Source organism: Pollachius pollachius (assembly GCF_949987615.1).
Source record: "Pollachius pollachius genome assembly, contig: scaffold_72, whole genome shotgun sequence".
Taxonomy (NCBI): Eukaryota; Metazoa; Chordata; class Actinopteri; order Gadiformes; family Gadidae; genus Pollachius; species Pollachius pollachius.
The window spans coordinates 1-22,625 of NW_027641200.1; the positions used below are offsets into that span (position 1 = coordinate 1).

General features: G+C 46.1%; 1 protein-coding gene across 5 annotated transcripts in view; it reads right to left on the reverse strand.

Moving 5' to 3' along the window:
- Positions 1-526: 526 nt before the first annotated feature.
- The window catches only part of LOC307091718 (uncharacterized protein), a 28,220-nt gene continuing 6,121 nt past the window's right edge, over positions 527-22,625 (reverse strand). For 3 of the 5 annotated variants that reach the window (XM_079759366.1, XM_079759364.1, XM_079759367.1), the window contains exons 2-15: positions 22,257-22,353; positions 21,961-22,077; positions 21,770-21,886; positions 21,535-21,601; positions 21,157-21,385; positions 20,662-20,733; positions 17,739-19,521; positions 16,243-16,416; positions 14,712-14,885; positions 13,791-13,964; positions 5,079-5,252; positions 3,460-3,633; positions 3,237-3,283; positions 527-2,002 (exon numbers count right to left, since the gene is read on the reverse strand). In XM_079759366.1, the coding sequence (XP_079615492.1) occupies positions 1,434-2,002; positions 3,237-3,283; positions 3,460-3,633; positions 5,079-5,252; positions 13,791-13,964; positions 14,712-14,885; positions 16,243-16,416; positions 17,739-19,521; positions 20,662-20,733; positions 21,157-21,385; positions 21,535-21,601; positions 21,770-21,886; positions 21,961-22,077; positions 22,257-22,339 (3,954 nt within the window). In that variant the 5' untranslated portion in view covers positions 22,340-22,353 and the 3' untranslated portion in view covers positions 527-1,433. Of the gene's footprint in view, positions 2,003-3,236; positions 3,284-3,459; positions 3,634-5,078; positions 5,253-13,790; positions 13,965-14,711; positions 14,886-16,242; positions 16,417-17,738; positions 19,522-20,661; positions 20,734-21,156; positions 21,386-21,534; positions 21,602-21,769; positions 21,887-21,960; positions 22,078-22,256; positions 22,600-22,625 lie in introns of those variants that run through there. The other 2 variants (XM_079759365.1, XM_079759368.1) reach the window with 2 other exon arrangements.

A 22,625-nucleotide genomic window follows, 5' to 3' on the forward strand; every position in this document is an offset into this window, starting at 1 on the left:
AGAGAGGGAGAGAGAGAGAGAGAGAGACAGAGAGAGAGAGAGAGACAGAGAGAGAGAGAGAGAGAGACAGAGAGAGAGAGAGAGAGAGAGACAGAGAGAGACAGAGAGAGAGAGAGAGAGAGAGAGACAGAGAGAGAGAGACAGAGAGAGAGAGAGAGAGAGACAGAGAGAGAGAGAGAGAGAGAGAGAGAGAGAGAGAGAGAGAGAGAGACAGAGAGAGACAGAGAGAGAGAGAGAGAGAGAGAGAGACAGAGAGAGAGAGAGAGAGAGAGAGTGTGTCCGGCAGTCTGTCTTTGGTTTCTTTCTATAACCGACAGAGACTCTGAGGCACCTCCCCCCCCCCAACAAAAACCCAGGGAGGAGGTCCGATAATAATAAAATATAAAATTAAATTATATAATAATATAATAAATTCTAATTTCTGATTAACATATTATTATTCTTAAGGCGCTTATTGAAGCATTATTTACTAATAAAACACAAAATCATCGGCTGAACAAACGAGAAAATTCAGTTGGATCCACTGAGTTGTTCATTGCAATTATGCTTCATTAACAAATACAACAGAAAAATAGTCCCTTACATGCACACAATAAACAGGAGGACTAAAACAATAGAAGCAGCAGACTTTACAAATCATCAACAGGTGTGCACACATCTTTAATAACTGAACATGTTCTGCGGACGCTTGGTTCCCATCAGAGCACGAAAAATCAAGATTCAGTCTTAAGCCATTTACAACATGCAACATTATCCCATAGATCTCTTGGTTATTATTAATAAAATATAAAATCTGCTTTAAATCAGGTCGTGAATCAGGATTATGTGACTTTAGGGGGAATTAATGGGAGTCAATGGAGGCTGAGGGAGGAACGTCCTACCTGAAGTACTGTCAATAGGCGATAAGGGGTGCTAATGTCCCTTTACAGAAAAATAGTCCCTTACATGTACACAAAAAACACAAGGGCTAAAACAATAGAAGCAGCAATATATTTGCTGCAATAGAAGCAGCAAATTAGGTTGCAAATCAGGATTATGACAAAAATGATGATATCAGAGCCCTTAAGACGAAAACTGGTGAAGTCTGAAACTATATAAAAATTTACAATCACTAAGTTGTTTTATATACATTTCAAATGATAAATGTGCTTATCTAACTACGGGAGATCTTGAAAGTCTTTTCATGGTTTATCATACTATACTTTCCAGAAGAGAGAGAGAGAGAGGGAGAGAGAGAGGGAGAGAGAACGAGAGAGAGAGAGAGAGACTATAACTGCCACAGAGACACTGAGTCATCAGTCCTCTCAGTGTGTGTGTGTGTGTTTTTGTGTATGTGTTTGTGTGTTTTTGTGTATGTGTCTGTTTGTTTATGTCTGTGTGTTTAGTATGTGTGTGTGTTTGTATGTGTGTGGACCCCCCCTACCGCTGAGGGATCACAGAGTCGCTGAGCCCCCCACCCTCCCTCCCCCTGGGATCACCCTCCACCCTACCCAGACCCCAGGGAGGAGGTCCTCCTGGGTGAAGGAGGACCAGAAGGTGTGGAGGTGTGTCAGTGTGTCTGAGGACCCTCCTCCACCTGGGGACACTCTGTAGAAGGACAGAGAGCCAGCAGGCCGGTCCAGATACACTCCTACTCTGGTGGAGCCAGCGGGGGGGGGAGGGAGGTCTGTTACTGTACCGTTGTACCGGGCAGAGTAACGACCATCATCACAATAAAGACTCCAGGACTTGTTGTTCCGTCCAAGCCTGCTATCAGGGCCCCCTCCTCTCCTTGTGATTCCTCTGTATGTCACTCCTATCTCAACAGGTCCTTCCCTCTCTACCTCCCAGTAACAGCGGCCAGTCAGAGCCTCTCTCCCCAACACCTGGCGCTGGGAGTCAAATCTCTCTGGGTGATCCGGATACGGCTGGTCCTCTCCAGCCCGCGTCACCTTCCTGTTGTCCTCAGACAGAGAGAGGTCTCTGTGGGCCGTGTTGGGGTCCAGTGTGAGTTCACAGGCATCTGAGGGAGAACCAGACATGATGAGCTGCTGAACCGCTCTTCATCCTCATCCTCATCATCATCATCATCATCATCATCACTGCTCTCCTGCGCTATATTTTCTAAGCAATAGGACACCTTGTGTTTAAGATAATTAAAGTTAAAGTTGATTGGAAATCCCATGTGTGTGTGAGTGGCTGTCCCAATCAAAACATTGAAACGAGGACAAATGTATAAAGTGCATTTGCTCCCTCAATACTTACTTTACATTAACATATCATACATCAAAATGTTCGGTATGATGAGCTTATTACACCCATGAAATATCTAAACGATATTTGTAATATCATGTCACTCAACCTCCAAAGGGACACCTATGTAAAGAACAGACTGAAGGAGCTGAGCTCACATACAGGCTTGAGATGGACTGATGAACCATAGAACTGGTTCATTTATTATAGACATGTACTCAGACATACACCTGCTCACCTACACATACATATACACATCACTGGGGGCACTTGGCTAGGATTCATATCTATATCATCATACACACACAGACAGGCTGAAAATTAACTGTCAAAATTTGTACGTATACTATGCATGTATGTATACTATGTATGTATTGTGACGTAATTCACACATTCTAACAGGCCACATATGCCCTTGCCAATTAAAGAGTCTTCTCTCTCATCTTAGGGAGGGATCCTGAGCCTAGGGAGGCGTCCAGCTCATACAGGAAGCCATTCATCATGTCAATTCTAGAGATACGAGCGGTCAAGATGTTGGAGAGACCCAGACGCTCAAGGCCACAAAAACAAGAGTAACTCCCGCACATAGCCGCAAGGGATCAGCATAGAGAACACATACGGGTATCCAGGAGGTGGGAGTTCAGCACCATACTTAGCCAATCAGAGCACATAACTGAGTCCACGCCTGCACAGTATCAAAGTCCCAACACATAGCCCAGGGGGCAGAACACTCCAGGTAACGCATCCTTCAGATGCCCTACTAAGTGCATCTCCATGCTTGCCTATACAATTCCCCTCCTTTTGCTTCATAGAGACTAGTCCAAACCTTTACCAAATAAAATTAGTTACAAGCGATCCTTACTCGGCAAACTATTTCCAAAAAGAACACGGCAGTAGGTAGGTAGGTAGGTAGGTAGGTAGGTAGGTAGGTAGGTAGGTAGGTAGGTAGGTTGGTGTAAATGTATACATAAATATATATATACATAAACAAAAGAGACACTTACATCTCTGTGGAACTGGTTTCAGCCTCCACACTCCACCGTGCTCCACACTGGGGGGGAAACAAAGTGAGAGCAGCATGTTGAAACATTCACCTTCATCATCTGCCGTCTCATCACGTTCTACACAACATGAGTGACAGCTGCCTCTTCAAACCACTTAATCTAGCAGCGGCTTGAATCCTCGTAGGAGACTTTGTCCCTGAGTGGTGAGCTGTCCTCTCCATACCTGAGAGTGTCCAGTCTCCAGCGTGGATCCTCCAGTCCAGCAGAGAGCAGCGCAGCTCCAGAGTCTCCTGGGTGATTGTAACTCAGGTCCAGCTCTCTCAGATGGGAGGGGTTGGAGCTCAGAGCTGAGGCCAGAGAAGAACAGCCTTCCTGTGTGACCAGGCAGCCAGACAAGCTACACACACACACACACACACACACACACACACACACACACACTTTATTATATTTATTCTGGTTGAGAGCAGTTCATACTTAAGTAACCACATTTATAAAGTGTAGTCATTCCATTTGGAGGATAAGGAGAACAGGAAGAGGAAGTGGGGAGATGACATCATCACAGACATCAGAACTTCCTTCACTTGGATGTGAAACAGGATCTTAAACAAATGCTCCTTTCTCAATAGCTACAACTCAATGAGATATTGTTTGGTTAGAGTCAGGGGAAGTCCGCTGTATTTGGTACGCTGAGACCGTTTCTTCACAGGTTCTAACATTGTGTAGAACCAGGGAGAGTTTTGTCAGCAGGCAAAAGAGCAACAGAAAGGCATCAGACATGAGCAGCACTACACCAAACTAATGTGAAGTTAATAAAGTCCATCTTTAATGTTCAATATGATTCACTTTACCACGGCCAGTGATGTTCTATGGTGAGGTGTACATTACATTCAGATCACAGCAGGGCTAAAGCCTCATCCCCATGTCTACGCTAATGACAACTCCTCAGCTCACATCAGCTGACCAGAGTTACATAACATATAACATAACATACTAGTAGTTAACAGGTCAACCCCTAACCCTCACATCAGCTGGCCAGAGTTACATAACATAACAAACATAACATACTAGTAGTTAACAGGTCAACCCCTAACCCTCACATCAGCTGGCCAGAGCTACATAACATATAACATAGATAACATACTAGTAGTTAACAGGTCAACCCCTAACCCTCACATCAGCTGGCCAGAGCTACATAACATATAACAAACATAACATACTAGTAGTTAACAGGTCAACCCCTAACCCTCACATCAGCTGGCCAGAGCTACATAACATATAACATACATAACATACTAGTAGTTAACAGGTCAACCCCTAACCCTCACATCAGCTGGACAGAGCTACATAACATATAACAAACATAACATACTAGTAGTTAACAGGTCAACCCCTTATGGAAGAAATTAACGATTACATTTTTATGGCAAACTATGATTATTAATAGGCCTATATATCTAATAGAAGAAAGCATCTAAAACACCTCCAAGGCTTGACACAGCACCAGAGAGTCTGGGGTCAAGGCATGCTGACCTCAACCTGGTGTTTTAGATTAGTTGTTGTTGACCACATGCTCAAAGGAATGTATGACTGACCGGCCGTGTGCGGATATCTCATATGGGAAACAGCTTTGTTTGTGAGTAAGTCTTAGTTAGTTGAAGTGATAGAACTTGGTTATTTTCTACCACACCCTAACCCTCACATCAGCTGGCCAGAGCTACATAACATATAACATGCATACCGTTTTGTGTCTTCTTTTTCGATAACGGTCCAACTAGTCGTTGACCATCCCTTACATATTAAACAACCCCAAGTCCCAGTTTGAAGATGCTGAAAACAGACCTGAGAGTTTCCAGCGTACAGTGTGGACTCCCCAGTCCAGCAGAGAGCAGCTTCACTCCTGAATCCTGCAGATCATTGGTACTCAGGTCCAGCTCTCTCAGACTAGAGGAGTTGGAGCTGAGAACTGAGGCCAGAGCTTCACAGCATCTCTCTGACAGATCACAGCCCTTCAGCCTTCACACAAAATAAAGAGGACAGGTTAGGAACTGTGATTAAAATAACTTACATCTTCAACTGATTACATAATGAAGAAATTGTGGTTATTCAAATTGGATGTAAAATGTATAACAATAAGATAGTTGTTTTGCAGCGTTTGAAAAGTTGTTTTGTATATTAATATTACTTTTTGTTGCAGTGTTATGCATATTATGTATTGTATTGTAACACATGCTATCAGTTAATCTAAAGCGATGTTTTGTATATAATAAGAAGTTTTATTCCAATATTATGTATATTGCGTTGTGAGGAGAATAAACATCACCGCGTTCAGGAAAACACTTTGTGAGCACGAGAACTAAAGGTACGTCCACACTGAACGAGTTATGCACGTAGGATTAGGCCTAACCTGCCACTTCATCATTGTGTGTCACAAAAATGGTTCAATGCGCCTAACGCACCTACAAAGCTAGATTAGCCCGTGTAGCGGGTTGGTGCTTCCCACTTGCCATTGCCAGTAGGACCCTTGCGCGGCTGTGGCCGTGGGAGTGCTAGAGCTCCCTCTAGTGGAATGCGGGGGTTATTAACTGGGCACGCGTGACTCTCCTCAGTCGACGTGTATCCCGGCTGGGAGAGGCTGCCATTTTAAAGTTTCTCATCCGTGATTTTCCCCTGTTGAAAATATAACCAGATATAACCAAGAACCAGAATAAACGGCTGGCTGCCAAAGGTTTCATCGTGTCATTCACACAACGCTACGAGAGAGAGAGTACCCAACCGCTACAAATGGTGCCGTGACCCGGATTCTTCTCTGCCTGTCTGTTGCGTCGTGGAGGATCGCCATTCGGCGTCGTGGACTCCGACTGTGTGGCTGTGCAGTGAGTCGCCCGTAGGCCAACTGTTTGGAGTGGACAGGTTCAGTAATAAGAAGAAACAAAGGGAAACTTTGAACCTAGTGATATTCTAGCAGCTGGTCATCTTGTAAAGATATACGTGTTTTTGTGTTATTCTCGTGCTAACCTCTCGTGCTCGTGTTAAGACTGTTGCACTAAATGCGCATTGATATATATATAAAAAAAATGTTTTTTTTGTGGGGTTTTTTGGGAGTCGCACGAGGCATTTGAGCAGTGACGTGTCATGATTGCGTTTATGTGTTTTTATTTCTTTACTATTGTCATTGCTTAATCATACATTTTGGGTTTTGAGAAATTGTGACGCATTGAAAATGGATGAGCTGAACTTATCTGCTTTGGGCAGGGGTCGGACCTTTATGTCTAGCCCATCACTGCAGAGATTAGGAATTCGGGAGAGGCCCCTGACTTCCACTCCTCATCAGGCAGAAATGAATGGTGCTGAGGGTGGTGATGTATTTTCTAGTGCTGATCAGTCAGCTGGCCCATCTGCATTCTCTGGGGGTAGGGATGTGGAACATGTCCCCATGCATGTACTGACTGAATTAGTTAAACAGATAGGGACTAGTATTGGGGAGAACATTGCCTCTTGTCTTAGGTCCGCTCCGGCTGGTGATGTGACTTTTGCCCCTTCGACCATTGCTGATCTCTCTAAGGTGAGCCTGACTGTTAGCCAGCATAGTTATGAGCCACATCCCTTCAGGGGGGACAAGACTGACAAACTTTCGGTTTCTGAGTGGGAAGACTGTGTTAAAGTGTATTTGACTAAGAGAGATGTTCAGTTATGTGATCAGGCAGAGGAAGTAATGGGCAAGCTACAAGGTAGGGCACGTGACGTTGTGAGAGTGGGGCTGCGTAGCAAGCCTAGTTTGGGCTTACGGTTAGGTCCTCAACCCATTTTCGACATACTCAAGCAACACTTTAGTGAGTCTGTGACTTCTTTTATGCCACTTGCTGACTTTTATGACACAAAGCCCTTTCCGACTGAAAGTGCTGTTGATTATTGGATCCGGCTTAACAAAGCGCTCGACACAGCTATGGATGGGCTGAAAAGGCAAGGCAAAACTCTTGATAACTCCTCTAGGGAAGTGACCGTCATGTTCATCACTCACTGTCCCGATCGAGAACTGTCTCTGGCCTTCAGCTGTAGGCCACTGGAGGAGTGGACTGCCATGGATGTGCAGGTACGGCTTGATGAGCACCATCATAAAAATCGCCTTCGGGAGCGCCATTCAGCTGCACATCCAACAGACCACCTGCAATATTCTCAGGCTGTTGATGGTGTGCATAGCCACAGGCAGACTGCAGTGACCCCTCCTGCTCCTACTACCCAACCTGCCATGACCGGCGGACTGGCGTCAGGTGAGAGTCACACTCTCGAGCATGTTGTCACTCTGCTGGAGCGTTTGTTGCAACGGGAGTCTCCTCAGCGTTACAGGCAGCCTAGACAGAGACATGTCGGTCGCACCCGGGCTTGGGGGCCATGCGCCATTTGTGGCTGCGACGACCATGACACTGCTTCCCACTGTCGGAGCGAGCGTCTATGTTTCCGCTGCCATGCTGCTGGGCATCAAGCTGCCACTTGCTCAGCCCCACCTGCTTCTGGTTCGCTCACTGCCCTGGCCGACCCGCCCACACAGCAGGGAAACTAGCTGGCCGACGCGAGGAGGGGTCTGGTGGAGGGTCAGCTAGCATAGCCCCATATGATGATGAGGAGGATATTCAGTCTGTTTTTTCACATGCTTGTGCAACAACAGACAGTGATTCGACTTTAATTTTTCAGAACACGCAGAGACTGACTGCAAGAGATAACCTTTTCTACGTAAGTGTGGTGATTCATGATGCTGTGGAGCTGCGTGCCATGTTGGACAGTGGTTCAATGGCCTGTTCTCTGAGCTCACAATTACTTCCAAAGCTGCAGGACGCAGGTGTTATTCCCCCTCACTCTGCTACCCCAACATCAGTTGTGCTGATTGGCTGTGGGGGATTGAAGACTAGTCCTGTTGGTGTTTGCGAGCTGCAGATGAAAGTTCATGACTGCCAGATCTCAGTGCCCACACTCATTGTGGATGGTAAAAGTGATGATTTGTTTCTGGGCAGCAACGTTATAAAACACCTCACTCGTATGGCTAAGCACTCTGGAAGTTTCGGGGAGGCAGCGTCTCTTTCACCTCGGGCACCTTGTCAGGAGGAAGGTCTTCTGCAGCTGTTGGCCACTATGGAGGGTTGGAGAGGCGATGAGATCCCAGAAAAAGTGGGAACAGTCAAACTGAAGCATGCTGTGACTTTGGAGCCTATGAGAGAACACTTAGTGTGGGGGCGTTTGCCTAGTCATGTGTGCCTCTCTGCTGGAAGCACACTGGTAGTGGACCCAAGTCAGTCACGCACAGTGCCACGGACCGTCATGGTAGGGCAACTGGTGACGCCACTCTGGGGCGATGGTTGGGTCCCGGTGAGAGTTATTAACCCCTCCAATAGACCTGTGACTCTAAAACGGAACTGCAAGATTGCTGACGTGTCCCCCTGTGTGGCACTTGAGGACTTTGACAATGACTATTTGTACGTGACTGATGAGACTGACAGTGTTAAATGTAATATTGCCAAGACTACTGACCTGACTGACACGGGTAGTGAGAAGAGCTTGACAGTTGACTCTGAGCGTTCTATGCCCAGGCCTTCTAGGTCAGCCCTTCACGACTTGGGTCTGCAGGACATTGACATTGACTCAGCTGACCTGTCTCCATTCTGGAAAGCAAGGCTGGTTGATCTACTGACAAAGTATGAGACTATCTTCTCTACATCTATCCTCTCACTATGACATGCTCCAGATGGCTTTCAATGAAATGGAGGAGCGACAGACCATAAGAAAATCAGCAAGTGAGTATGCATCGCCGCTTGTCCTAGTTTGGAAGAAAAATGGCGATTTGCGTCTCTGCACGGATTTCCGCTGGCTGAATGCGCGTACCATCAAAGACGCACACCCCCTGCCTCACCAGGCCGACGCTTTGGCAGCTCTGGGGGGGAATACGTTTTTCTCGACCATGGACTTGACCTCGGGATACTACAATGTGGAAGTGCATGAGGAGGATAAGAAGTTTACTGCGTTCACCTCTCCATTTGGGCTTTATGAATACAACAGACTCCCGCAGGGTCTGTGCAACAGCCCGGCAACATTCATGAGGATGATGATGGCTATTTTTGGTGACCAAAACTTCTTAAGCCTCCTCTGCTATTTGGACGACATTTTGGTTTTTGCTCCTAACGAACAGCTAGATTTGCAAAGACTAGAAATGTTTTTTGAGAGATTGAAGGAGCACAATCTAAAGTTAGCTCCCAAAAAGTGCCACCTCTGGCAGCCATCTGTGAGGTTTTTGGGGCACATCATTGACAAACATGGCATTGCCATGGACCCTGAGAAAGTCAGGGCCATTGTAAATCTCAGTGAGAAGGACTTAATGGATGAGTCCTGCAATGCCCCATCCCCTACTAAGATAAGGTCATTCCTTGGTATGGTAGGGTTCTACCAGCAATTCTTTGAGGGCTACTCTAAGATCAGCAAGCCCCTCTTTGCTCTTACCTCTGGAGTGAAAAAATTACGTTACAGTAAGGGGAAAAGGAGGCCGCCTGTAACAAGGAAACTTACCTCTGCTGACTGGACAGCGGAATGCGGAGAGGCATTTAAGAGGCTAAAACTAGCTTTGCTAGATAATGCTGCTCTAGCTCATCCACACATCAGTAGGCCCTTTCTGCTCTCTGTCGACGCCTCCTCCAATGGTCTTGGTGCTGTGTTATCTCAACTGGCTGAGGGTGATAGTGTAGCACGTCCGATTGCATTTGCCAGCAAGTCTCTCAGTTACGCCCAGTCCCGGCGCACAGGTTGGAGTTCCTGGCGCTCAAATGGGCTGTCTGTGACAAGTTCAGCCACTGGCTGAGAGGCCACACATTTATGGCATGGACTGACAATAATCCATTGACCTACATTCTGAGTAAGCCTAAACTCGATGCCTGCGAACAGAGATGGGTGGCTAAGCTCGTTCCATTCGACTTCGAAATAAGATACATCCCCGGCCCTAAGAATGTTGTGGCAGACGCCCTCAGCCGGGAGCCCTTTGTGTATCGTCTCACCAAGGTCCCATATGGTGCACTCATGGAAGAGGCAAACGCCTTGAATCCTGACAGTGTGCAGGATGCGTTTCGTCAGTCCTGCAATCCGCTAGTCATGCCATCTTCCAGCAATGCTGTGGCAGTGTCCTTGGGCCCTTCCGTATCCAATCAGGCCGTCTCTGCTGTCTTAGAGCAGTAATTGGACCAAGAGCATGTGCCTCCCCATGCCTTTCTCCTCCCTCAGCTTGTGCAATCCATCCGACCAACCAAGCTTTCCGACATCCGTCCTTTGCCCAAAGAGACATTGATGGATTCACAACGTGCAGTCCCTTGCTTGAGTCGGGTGCTTCATTATGTGGGGAGGCAGTGACGTCCGTCAAGGCGTGAGCGTGGGCATGAGCCAGCTGACACTTTGAGGCTCCTCAGGCTTTGGGGGAAACTTGCCATCAAAACAGGCGTGCTCTATCGTGTCTCAAAGGATGTTGTCACAAAGCGGAAGACATACCAGTATGTTGTGCCGGCGGTACTGAGGGAAGAGGTCCTCAGAGGTGTGCGTGTGTATTTAGCAAGTCTCCTGAGCCGGGTTAGGGCAGGGCACCACTCGAGAGCATAATGACATCTAGGCCTCTCGAGTTGGTTTGTATTGACTTTTGGTCGGCTGAAGATTCTTCCAACAAGTCACTTGATGTGCTTGTGGTTACCGACCATTTTACCAAACTGGCCCAGGCGTACCTCTGTCCAAACCAGTCAGCAAAAGCTGTCGCAAATCAACTCTGGAACAACTTCTTCTGTATATACGGCTTTCCTGAACGCATCCATTCAGACCAGGGTGCCAACTTCGAAAGCAGTCTCATGGCCGAGATGCTCATTGCCGCTGGTGTTCGGAAGTCGCGCACCACCCCGTACCACCCCATGGGCAATGGAGCTGTGGAGAGATTAAATCGCACCCTTGGCGGTATGATAAGAGCCCTGCCGCCCAAGGCCAAGCACAGGTGGCCGCAGCATCTGAAATCTCTCACCTTCGCCTATAATGCCACAGTTCATGAAACCACAGGGTTTGCTCCATTTCAGCTGATGTTTGGGCGGACGCCCAGGCTCCCAATCGACCTGTTGTTTGGGTCTGTCCTTCAGGATGATCAGCTGGTGGATTATGACGCCTATGTGCAGCATCTCAGCCGTGACCTGACAGAGGCCATAAAAATCGCTCAGACCTCCTCCACTAAACAGCAGCAGAGACAAGCTGCCTTATACAACAGGAAGTTTAAGGGCGCCATTGTGGAAGTTGGAGAGAGGGTTCTTTTAGCCAACAAAGGAGAGCGTGGTAAGAGGAAGTTGGCTGATCGCTGGGAGAATAACTTGTACACTGTTGTGGAGAAACACGAAATCACACACACCTTCAGGATCAGGAACAGTACGACGGATCGGGAGAAGGTGGTCCATAGAAATTTGTTAATGCCTGTCAACTTCTTGCCTATACCACCTGGGTATGAGGATGACGGCTCCTGTATGAGTAGCCTTGCTACTGGTGCTACAGACGATTCCTTGCCGGATGGCGATGTGGGCTCTGCCATCCTGCCTGATTGTGCACCAGAGGACAGGACTGTTTCTTGGATCTCACATCTCCCAGACTCAAATGGAGATCTGCTGGATGCTTTGTCAGCTGACAGACCTGTCCAGACTGTCTCTTGTGGTGCACCTCTTGATCTGGAGGAGACTGTTGACCCTCTGGCCCAGACTATCTCCTGTGACTTACCTGTGGATACAAATGATTGGACAATTCCGCCTGACTTGACAGATGAACTTGACTGTCCTTCGGTCCAGACTGACTTGCGACATAACCCTGTGTCAGCACCTGATTTGCGGTCTTCTGTTGAGGGTGACTTGGCTGTAAATAGGGTACAGCGTCCTCAGCCCTCTACTACTGGCAGTGGTATAATGCTAGGTGTGAGATCTAGGTATGGAAGGGTTACTAGACCTGTAGTCAGGCTCGTCCAAAATATGCACCAGAAAGTTCTTGCAGGGTTCTAATGTTTGTGGATCTTGTTTGTTTTTTTTTTGTTTTTTTGTATGTATTAGAGTGGTGTTTTATTTTTATTTTGGATTTTATTTTTTTCTCCTCACAAGAGGTAAAGCTTTGTATGGTTACGGGAACCTGTGTGACCTAAGATGTTGTGGGTCCAGGTGGTTGTCGATTGTACTGTGTAAATTATGTGGTACCAGGTAGCCTAACATGTAAACGGGCATGTTTTTTTTCCTATGGGTGTTGGAAGGTTTTGCAGCCCTTCCTCATTCTAATTCTTCAGGGATGGTCACTGACTGGAATGCTTGATACCTGTGGTATGAACAGTACTGAATTTTTGTTTTGTTTTGTTATTCACTGTATATTTGTTTGTTGTTTTCTGTGCCTAACATGGTTTGTTTCAGGGTTTCTCACAGCACTTGTATGTTTGTTTTTTTGAATGGGCAAGTGGAAATCAGTGGAGGGGAATGTAGCGGGGTTGGTGCATCCCACTTGCCATTGCCAGTAGGACCCTTGCGCGGCTGTGGTCATGGGAGTGCTAAACTCCCTCTAGTGGAATGCGGGGGTTATTAACTGGGCACGCGTGACTCTCCTCAGTCGACGTGTACCCCGGCTGGGAGAGGCTGCCATTTTAAAGTTTCTCATCCGTGATTTTCCCCTGTTGAAAATATAACCAGATATAACAAAGAACCAGAATAAACGGCTGGCTGCCAAAGGTTTCATCGTGTCATTCACACAACGCAAAGAGAGAGAGAGTACCCAACCGCTACACCCGCCCAATACTTATTTTACCCCGCTCCTTTTCTTTTGCTCCACAAACATGGCTGAGATCACCACCATCTCTGTGCTGTATTTGTTGTGGGAGTTCGAGGAGAGTAGGAAACCCAAACACCGTCATGTTTGGGTGCATGACATCCTCCGTAGGCGCTCACAGCTGGGTGAGTTTCACCACCTCCTCCAGGAACTCCACCTGGATGACGGCCGGTTCCAGCGGTATTTTCGGTTGACTGGGGCCATGTTCGATGACCTGCTAGCCCGGGTTGGTGCCAGGATCTCCCGTCAGGACACAAACTACAGGCGCTCCATATCAGCTGCGGAGCGCCTGTCCTCCGTCTCTCTGCCAGTGACGTCGGGTCAAGCTCAACGCTGATTGGCTATTGGCTAAGCGTCACGCGTAGGAGCGTAAAAAGTTCAATTTTTTGAACTCAGCGCATAGGTGCGTTGGGCGCGTTAATTAGGTGCGTAAAATGCGTCTAACGCGCTTAAAGCGCAACTTTAGCGCGTGTAACGCATCTACGCCCTAAACCAATGGTTCTCTATGCAAAAATGCGGATTTTCTACGCCTTTGACGAGCATGAAGCGTTCGGTGTGGCCGTACCTTTAGACAGCATTTGTGCGCTTGGGGGTGTCAGTTGCGTGCTGCTTCACTTTACGTGCGCACTTTTATGGATGTAAATCTGTTAAATGTCTTCTGATATTGAACCTTGTGGTGTAACTGTTTGACCATTGGGTAAAACGGACCTGAGAGTATCCAGTGTACAGTGTGGACTCCCCAGTCCAGCAGAGAGCAGCTTCACTCCTGAATCCTGCAGATCATTGGTACTCAGGTCCAGCTCTCTCAGACTAGAGGAGTTGGAGCTGAGAACTGAGGCCAGAGCTTCACAGCATCTCTCTGACAGATCACAGCCCTTCATCCTTCACACAAAATAAAGAGAACAGGTTAGGAACTGTGATTAAAATATCTTCAACTCATGACATAATGAAGAAATTGTGGTTATTAAATATTGGGTGTAAAATGTAAAACTACATGAATGTTGTTGTGAAGGGGCGGCAGTAGCTCAGGAGGAAGAGTGGGTTGCCTGGTAACCTGAAGGTTGCTGGTTCAATCCCCGGCTCCTCCTAGCTAAGTGTAGTAGTGTGCTTGAGCAAGGCACCTGACCCTAACTGCTCCCGACGAGCTGGCTGTCGCCTTGCATGGCTGACTGCGCCGTGTGTGTGTGTGAATGGTCTATGTGGGGCAATATTGTAAAGCGCTTTGGGTGGCCAAAGGTTAGGAAAGCACTTTATAAATGCAGTCAATTTACATTTGTTTTGCAGTGTTTCAAAATGGTTTTGTATATTAGTATTACTTTTTGTTGCAGTATTATGTATATTATGTATTGTATTGTAAGACATGTTATTAGTTTATCTAAAGCAATTTCTTGTATATAATTAGAATTTTTTTCCCAATATTATGTATAATATGTTTTGAGGAAAATAAATATCATAGCGATCAGGAAAACACTTTGCGAGCACGAGAACTAAGACATTATTTGTGCGCTTGGGGGTGTCAGTTGCGTGCTGCTTCACTTTACGTGCACACTTTTATGGATGTAAATCAGTTAAATGCCTTCTGATATTGAACCTTGTGGTGTAACTGTTTGACCATTGGGTAAAACGGACCTGAGAGTTTCCAGTGTACAGTGTGGACTTCCCAGTCCAACAGAGAGCAGCTTCACTCCTGAATCCTGCAGATCATTGGTACTCAGGTCCAGCTCTCTCAGACTAGAGGAGTTGGAGCTGAGAACTGAGGCCAGAGCTTCACAGCATCTCTCTGACAGATCACAGCCCTTCAACCTTCACACAAAATAAAGAGAACAGGTTAGGAACTGTGATTAAAATAACTTACATCTCCAACTTATTACATAATGAAGAAATTGTGGTTATTCAAATTGGATGTAAAATGTATAACAATAAGATAGTTGTTTTGCAGCGTTTGAAAAGTCGTTTTGTATATTAATATTACTTTTTGTTGCAGTGTTATGCATATTATGTCTTGTATTGTAACACATGTTATCAGTTAATCTAAAGCGATGTTTTGTATATGATTAGAAGTTTTATTCCATCATTATGTATATTGTGTTGTGTAGGATTAGGCCTAACCTGCCGCTTCATCATTGTGTGTCACAAAAATGGTTCAACGCGCCTAACACGCCTTCCCCGCCTACGGAGCTAGATGAGCCCGCCCAAAACCTATTTTCCCCCGCTACTTTTCTTTTGCTCCACAAACATGGCTGATCACCACCATCGCTGCGCTGTATTTGTTGTGGGAGTTCAAGGAGAGTAGGGAACTCAAACGCCGCCGTGTTTGGGTTTCCCACACCAAAGGTTCCCAATGCAAAAATGCGGATTTTCTACGCCTCTAACGTGCGTAACGCGTTCAGTTTGGCCGTACTTTTATGGATGTAAATCTGTTAGGTGCGTTGGGCGCTTTATTGTTACGTAAATTAAGCACATAAGATGCATTACCCCCACATAGCCACATGGGATCAGGATCAAACACATAAACTGTAATTACTTTACACAGCCACAAGGGGAGCAGGACCCAACATAGAAGCTGCAATAACTACTCCAGCCACAGAAGGCAGCATCTTTAGACAGATGAGGTGGGCGGAGCCAATACGTCACATAGGCCACGCCTACTTGATACAAACGCAGAGTGGGAGCCAGAAAAGGTCAGAAACCCATGGCAGCCACGTTGGTAGCTCCGTGCCTAGAAGATAGGTCAGCCGTGGGTCGCTCCACGCGTGTGTTGAATACAATTCCCTCCTTTTGTTTCATAGTTACCATACCGAAATACTTTAACAAATAAAGTGAGTTAAAAGCGATCCAGTTTAGACTACTTTCTTCAAGAACACAGCATTATTTAGGTGCGTAAAACACGTCTAACGCGCCTAACGCGCTGCTTTAGCGCGTGTAACGCATCTACGCGCCTAAACCAATGGTTCCCTATGCAAAAATGCAGATTTTCTACGCCTCTAACGCGCTTAACACGTTCAGTGTGGCCGTACCTTTAGACAGCATTTGTGCGCTTGGGGGTGTCAGTTGCGTGCTGCTTCAATTTATGTGTGCACTTTTATGGTTGTAAATCTGTTAAATGTCTTCTGATATTGAACCTTGTGGTGTAACTGTTTGACCATTGGGTAAAACAGACCTGAGAGTTTCCAGTGTACAGTGTGGACTCCCCAGTCCAGCAGAGAGCAGCTCCACTCCTGAATCCTGCAGATCATTGGTACTCAGGTCCAGCTCTCTCAGACTAGAGGAGATGGAGCTGAGAACTGAGGCCAGAGCTTCACAGCATCTCTCCGACAGATGGCAGATATTCAGCCTGCACACACAATAAACACCATATGTTAGGAAGTGTGATTAAAATGACCTATATCTTTTACTTTAAACTTAATGAAGGACGTGTGTATCAACCAATAACATTATTTATATTTAGGGCATTTAGCAGATGCTTTTATCCAAAGTGACTTACAATAACTGCATTTGTTACAATAAGTACATTTGTCATAAGAAGTGAAACAATATATCGCTGTCGGTACAGTAAAGATGTTCATAGAACCAAGTGCAAGTATTGGCTGTTATAACGTAACAGTTATTGGCTGTTACGTTATAACAGCCAATAACTTAATAGTTTAAATGTAATAAAGTCAATAACGTAATAACTTGCCAACAATGTAATAAAATTGTTGAGCCAATAACGTAATAACTTTTTGCCAATAATGTAATAACTTATTACGTTATTGGCTGCTTGTATTGAAAAAATAATGTAATAACTGAGCCAATAACCTAATAAATGAGGCATCACTTTATTTTATTTTAAATTTCTGGAGAGAAACTGTCACACTTGACAGTTTGAATTTGGATTCATATGCAACTATTAGGGTTCCGTTATAGAACTCTGTGCATCCAACTCCGTGACCACGCAGACAATTTGACGGAGTCGTGAGCTTTTCGAAGCTCTACTATAGCGGAATATTAGAGTTACATATAAATCCAAATTCACTCTTTGCTCCTTTAAGGCATCCTCTGGAGGGGGGTATGAGGTTGGAGGGGTAACTGTAAGGTCAGATATTTAAGCGTGTGATGCAATATGCAATAACAAGGCTAAGTGTGACTGTTTCTATCCAGAAATTGAAAATAAAATAAAGTGATGACTCATATATTACATTATTGGCTCAGTTATTACATTTTCAAGGTTTTTTTTATACAAGGCAAATAACGTAATAACCAGCCAATAATGTAACAAGTTATTACATTATTGGTTCAACAACTTTATCACACTATTGGCAATTTATTATGTTATTGGCTTCATTACATCTAAATTATTACGTTATTGGCAGTTATTACGTTATTGGCCGTTATTGGTTGCTACAACGTGTTAAAAGCTTTAATAAAATATGTTTTATCAATTGAACTGCATTTGATCCTTAAATGTTCATTTCATAATCTGTGTTACTTTTACTTTTAACATAATTAAGTTATTGTCTTCGTCTTTATTAGAAAAGTGGGTTAGTGGGTTTATTGTAATACAAGTTATACATGAACCTACATATATGTTTTTTTAGTTATAACTTCTATATAATACATTCTACTATCAAGTATATTGTGTTGTGTATTGTCATACATTATTATGAGTGAACCTACAGAGATCTTTTGGAGGCTTTGATCACTGGCAGCAGCCTCAGAAGAGCCTCCTCTGAAGCAGAGTATTTCTTTAGGTCAAACACGTCCAGCTCCTCTTCTGATGTCAGTAAGATGAAGACCAGAGCTGACCACTGAGCAGGAGAGACATGTGTTTTGAAGAGACTTCCTGATGTCAGGGACCGTTGGATATCCTCCACTAGAGAATGGTCGTTCAGCTCATTCAGACAGTGGAACAGATTGATGCTTCTCTCTGGAGAGAGATTACCACCTAACTTATCCTTGATGTAAGACACTGTTCCCTTGTTGGTCAGTGATCTACTTCCTGTCTTTCCCAGCAGACCTCGTAGGACATTCTGATTGGTCTCCAGAGAGAGGCCCAGGAGGAAGCGGAGGAACAAGTCCAGGTGTCCGTTCTCACTCTGTAAGGCCTTGTCCACAGCACTCTGGTAGAGGAGGAGTTCATTTTCCCTGGAGGTTGGTGGTTCTTCTGAGAGCAGATTGACACCAGTATCGATGAAGGACAGAAAGACATAAAGGGCAGCCAGAAACTCCTGGATGCTCAGATGGACAAAGCAGAACACCTTCTCCTGGTACAGCCCACACTCCTCTTTAAAGGTCTGGGTGAACACTCCTGAGCACACTGAGGCTGCTCTGATATCGATGTCACACTCTGCCATATCTGCCTCGTAGAAAATCAGGTTGCCTTTCTCCAGCTGGTTAAAAGCCAGTTTTCCCAGAGAAACAATGATCTCCCTGCTCTGTGAAGTCCAGAGTGTATCTGTTTCAGCAAACGAACGATACTTCCTGTCCCCCTGTATGGACTGAAACCTCAGGAAGTGGCTGTACATCTGAGTCACGGTCTTGGGCGTCTCTTCTCCTATCAGGGATGTTTTGAAGAAGTCCTCCAGGACTGTAGCAGTGATCCAACAGAATACTGGGATGTGACACATGATGTGGAGGCTTCGTGATTTCTTGACGTGGGAGATGATTGTCCTGGCCAGCATCTCATCTTTGAATCTCTTCCTGAAGTACTCCTCCTTCTGTTGGTCGGTGAACCCTCTGACCTCTGTCACCATGTCAACACAATGAGAAGGGATCTGATTGGCTGCCGCAGGGCGTGTGGTTATCCAGATGCGAGCAGAGGGAAGCAGGTGGCCCCTGATGAGGTTTGTCAGCAGCATGTCCACCGAGGTGGACTTTGTGACATCATTCCATATATTGTTGTTCTGGAAGTCCAGAGGAAGTCGACACTCATCCAGTCCATCCAAGATGAAGACAACTTGGAACCCGTCGTATCTGCAGATTCCTGCTTCTTTGGTCTCAATAAAGAGGTGATGAAGAAGTTCCACCAAGCTAAAGTGTTCCCCTTTCAGTAAATTCAGCTCTCTGAAAGTGAGGAGAAATGTGAAGTGTATGTCCTGGTTGGCTTTTTCTTCAGCCCAGTCCAGAATGAACTTGTGTGTTAAGATGGTTTTACCAATACCGGCCACTCCAGTTGTAATTATTGTCCTGATTGGTTTATCTTTTCCAGGTAAGGGTTTAAAGATGTCTTCACATTTGATTGGTGTTTCCTCCTTGACTGGTTTCCTGGAAGCGGTTTCAATCAGTCTGACCTCATGTTCCTTGTTGACCTCTCCACTGCCTCTCTCTGTGATGAAGATCTCTGTGTAGAACTCATTCAGAGGTGTTGATTGACCTGCTTTAGCGATTCCCTCAAACCCACACCTGAACTTCTCCTTCAAATGAGACTTGATTTTATGTTGGCACTTGACAGCAGCAGGTCCTAAATGAGAAAAAAACAGTAGACATCAGTTAGTAGATGGTGGCATCAGTGGGAACATGTCAATATTTCCTGTAGAATTATCAATTTCATGACATTTAGTGGCTTCATACCTTGGTCAGAAAAGCTGGTGACAATGACTGCATGTTACAGATTCAAAATGCTCAGGACCTTTCGGTTTTTCCACAGCAATATGATCGGGCTAATGATAATAACAATGATAGTAAAATGGTGTAAAATGAAATGCTGACAGGACAAGATAGTGTTGCATCTCTTCCACTGAGTTATTCTGCTGTTGATCTGCAGCTTATGTTTAATATTATTAATAATAATAATAATTACATGTGAGTAATGAGGAGACCCAGGTAGGAGGGGGTAAGAACAGCAGTGAGGAGACCCAGGAAGGAGGGGGTAAGAACAGTGAGGAGACCCAGGTAGGAGGGGGTAAGAACAGCAGTAAGGAGACCCAGGTAGGAGGGGGTAAGAACAGTGAGGAGACCCAGGTAGGAGGGGGTAAGAACAGTGAGGAGACCCAGGTAGGAGGGGGTAAGAACAGTGAGGAGACCCAGGTAGGAGGGGGTAAGAACAGCAGTGAGGAGACCCAGGTAGGAGGGGGTAAGAACAGTGAGGAGACCCAGGTAGGAGGGGGTAAGAACAGCAGTGAGGAGACCCAGGTAGGAGGGGGTAAGAACAGTGAGGAGACCCAGGTAGGAGGGGGTAAGAACAGTGAGGAGACCCAGGTAGGAGGGGGTAAGAACAGTGAGGAGACCCAGGTAGGAGGGGGTAAGAACAGTGAGGAGACCCAGGTAGGAGTGGGTAAGAACAGTGAGGAGACCCAGGTAGGAGGGGGTAAGAACAGCAGCACAACGGGGATACGAGGGGAACCCACGGTAGGGGGTCAATACAGCGAGCAGGCCAGTGGGAACACATGTGTTTTGAAGAGAGTATGAATGTTGTCAGGGTGTCTCTTTCAGTTCAGCTCAGAGCCTTAGCACCCACGGTGCTCAGAGCCCTAGCACCCACGGTGCTGAGAGCCCTAGCACCCACAGTGCTCAGAGCCCTAGCACCCATGGTGCTGACAGCCCTAGCACCCACGGTGCTCAGAGCCCTAGCAACCACGGAGCTGAAAGCCCTAGCACCCACCGTGCTGAGGCGTGAGGTCGGGACGGTGAAGACCAGCTGAGGATGACGAAGGGAGCGGCAGGGACTGTCCTCCTGGAGGAGGTCGGGGAGATAAGTGGGGGCCACGTTGTGGAGGGCTTTGTCGGTGAGCAGAAGGGTTTTAAGGTCAATCCGGTGTTGGACACTGAGCCAGTGTAGTTGGACGAGAATGGGGGTGATGTGGTCGGGGGATTTGGTGCTGGTAATGATGATGTTTAACATTCTTTAACATGTGACCCCCACTATTACCCTACATATCCGGATCAAACCATTTAACCTTGTACCCCACAACAACCCTATATCCTATATACTGGATCAAACCATTTAACCCCAAAGAGGAAAGATTGTCTCCACATAGAAGTGTGAAATGTATAAGTCTCACACTATGTCATTTAGTCTGAACAGAACAAATAATAATCTCCTACTGCTCATCAAAATGTGTATTTCTTCTCTGTTTTCAAGATAAGAGTCTCTTACCGCCCCCCAGTGTGTCGGCCAGTTCCTCCTGGTTCATCTCCATCAGGCAGAGCTTTGTGATGTCCACCACTCCCTCTATGGCGCGCCTCCTCTGCTCCTCCTTCTTACCATCCACCTCCTCCTCCTCCACTCTCTGACCCTCTGAGCATTGTGGGTAATCTGAGAAGACATCCCTCCAGAGCTTCTTCAGCTCCTTGTCTAGAAAAGCGTGTGCGTTCTCCTCAGCCCTCTGGAAAAGAACAAACATCAAGGAGAACTTAACTGAACTAACTGAGACATCAGAAGCATCTGTTCTGGATCCACGTCCCGCTGGACAAGAGATGCTTTCTAATGTCCAAGGAGAGCTGAAGTCAAACGTCTTGGTGGACATTTACACACCTTGATCAGCTCTGTTTGATGCTGCTGTAGAGACTGAGCACTGGTAACCTTTGACCTCTCCTGGTGTCTGTGGGGGATCACGCACACACACACACACACACACACACACACACACACACACACACACACACACACACACACACAATTCTATTTCCCCAGACTTGTAGATATCAGTATCAGTAGAGTCTGATAACAACCAACTGGTCTGTTTTCATCGTCTGTTTGAACCCCCTACCTCTCCTCTCTGGAGGGGCGTCCATCTTTAAAATCCCGTGGTATATCCATAGAGCGGTCACTCTTCATGGACACACAGCTGGGTCCAGGGGAGTCTGCTCTCTCCTGCTGGACTCTTCTAGAAAAACAAGAACCAGGATTTATGGATGTTTGATGGAAGCTGTACCTGTAAAATATATAATAAATCCTCACCTCTTCCCATTTGACTGATTTCTGCGTTTAAAATCAATCAGACGAGGCATAGACTGGTCACTCTTCATGGAGACACAGCTGGGTCCGGGGGAGTCTGCTCTGTGCTGCTTCTCTGGGCTTCAACACACACACACACACACACACACACACACACACACACACACACACACACACACACACACACACACACACACACACACAAAGAGCTTTAACTCAGACTAATGATGGAGTCATGATGCATCACTGCTGAGCTCTGAGGTGGACAACAGTCACAGACAGAGAGATCCTCTTCTTACCTCTTAGCTTTGCTCCGGCGGCCATGTTCCCCAGACAGAGTGGTCTTAGAGGCAGGACCCCCCTCCTCTCTCTCCTCATCCATAGTAGACTGGAGACCTGGACACAAACACAACTCCATACTGTTTCCACTGGCACTCGGCGTTGGTTTACTCTCTGCTTTTATATGAGCTGTGTATTCCGCTCACAGGGGGCCGTTGTCTCTGTTAACTTTGGACAAGACGCAGACGCAGATTCATAGACGCAGATTCATAGACCTTCTCAATCCCAGACGTTTCTTATATACTCTTTAATAACGTATCATCATTCAACACAGAAGGTCTCAAAAGGCTACAAAATGTGTCTGATAAGATCAAGTTCACCGAGCGGAT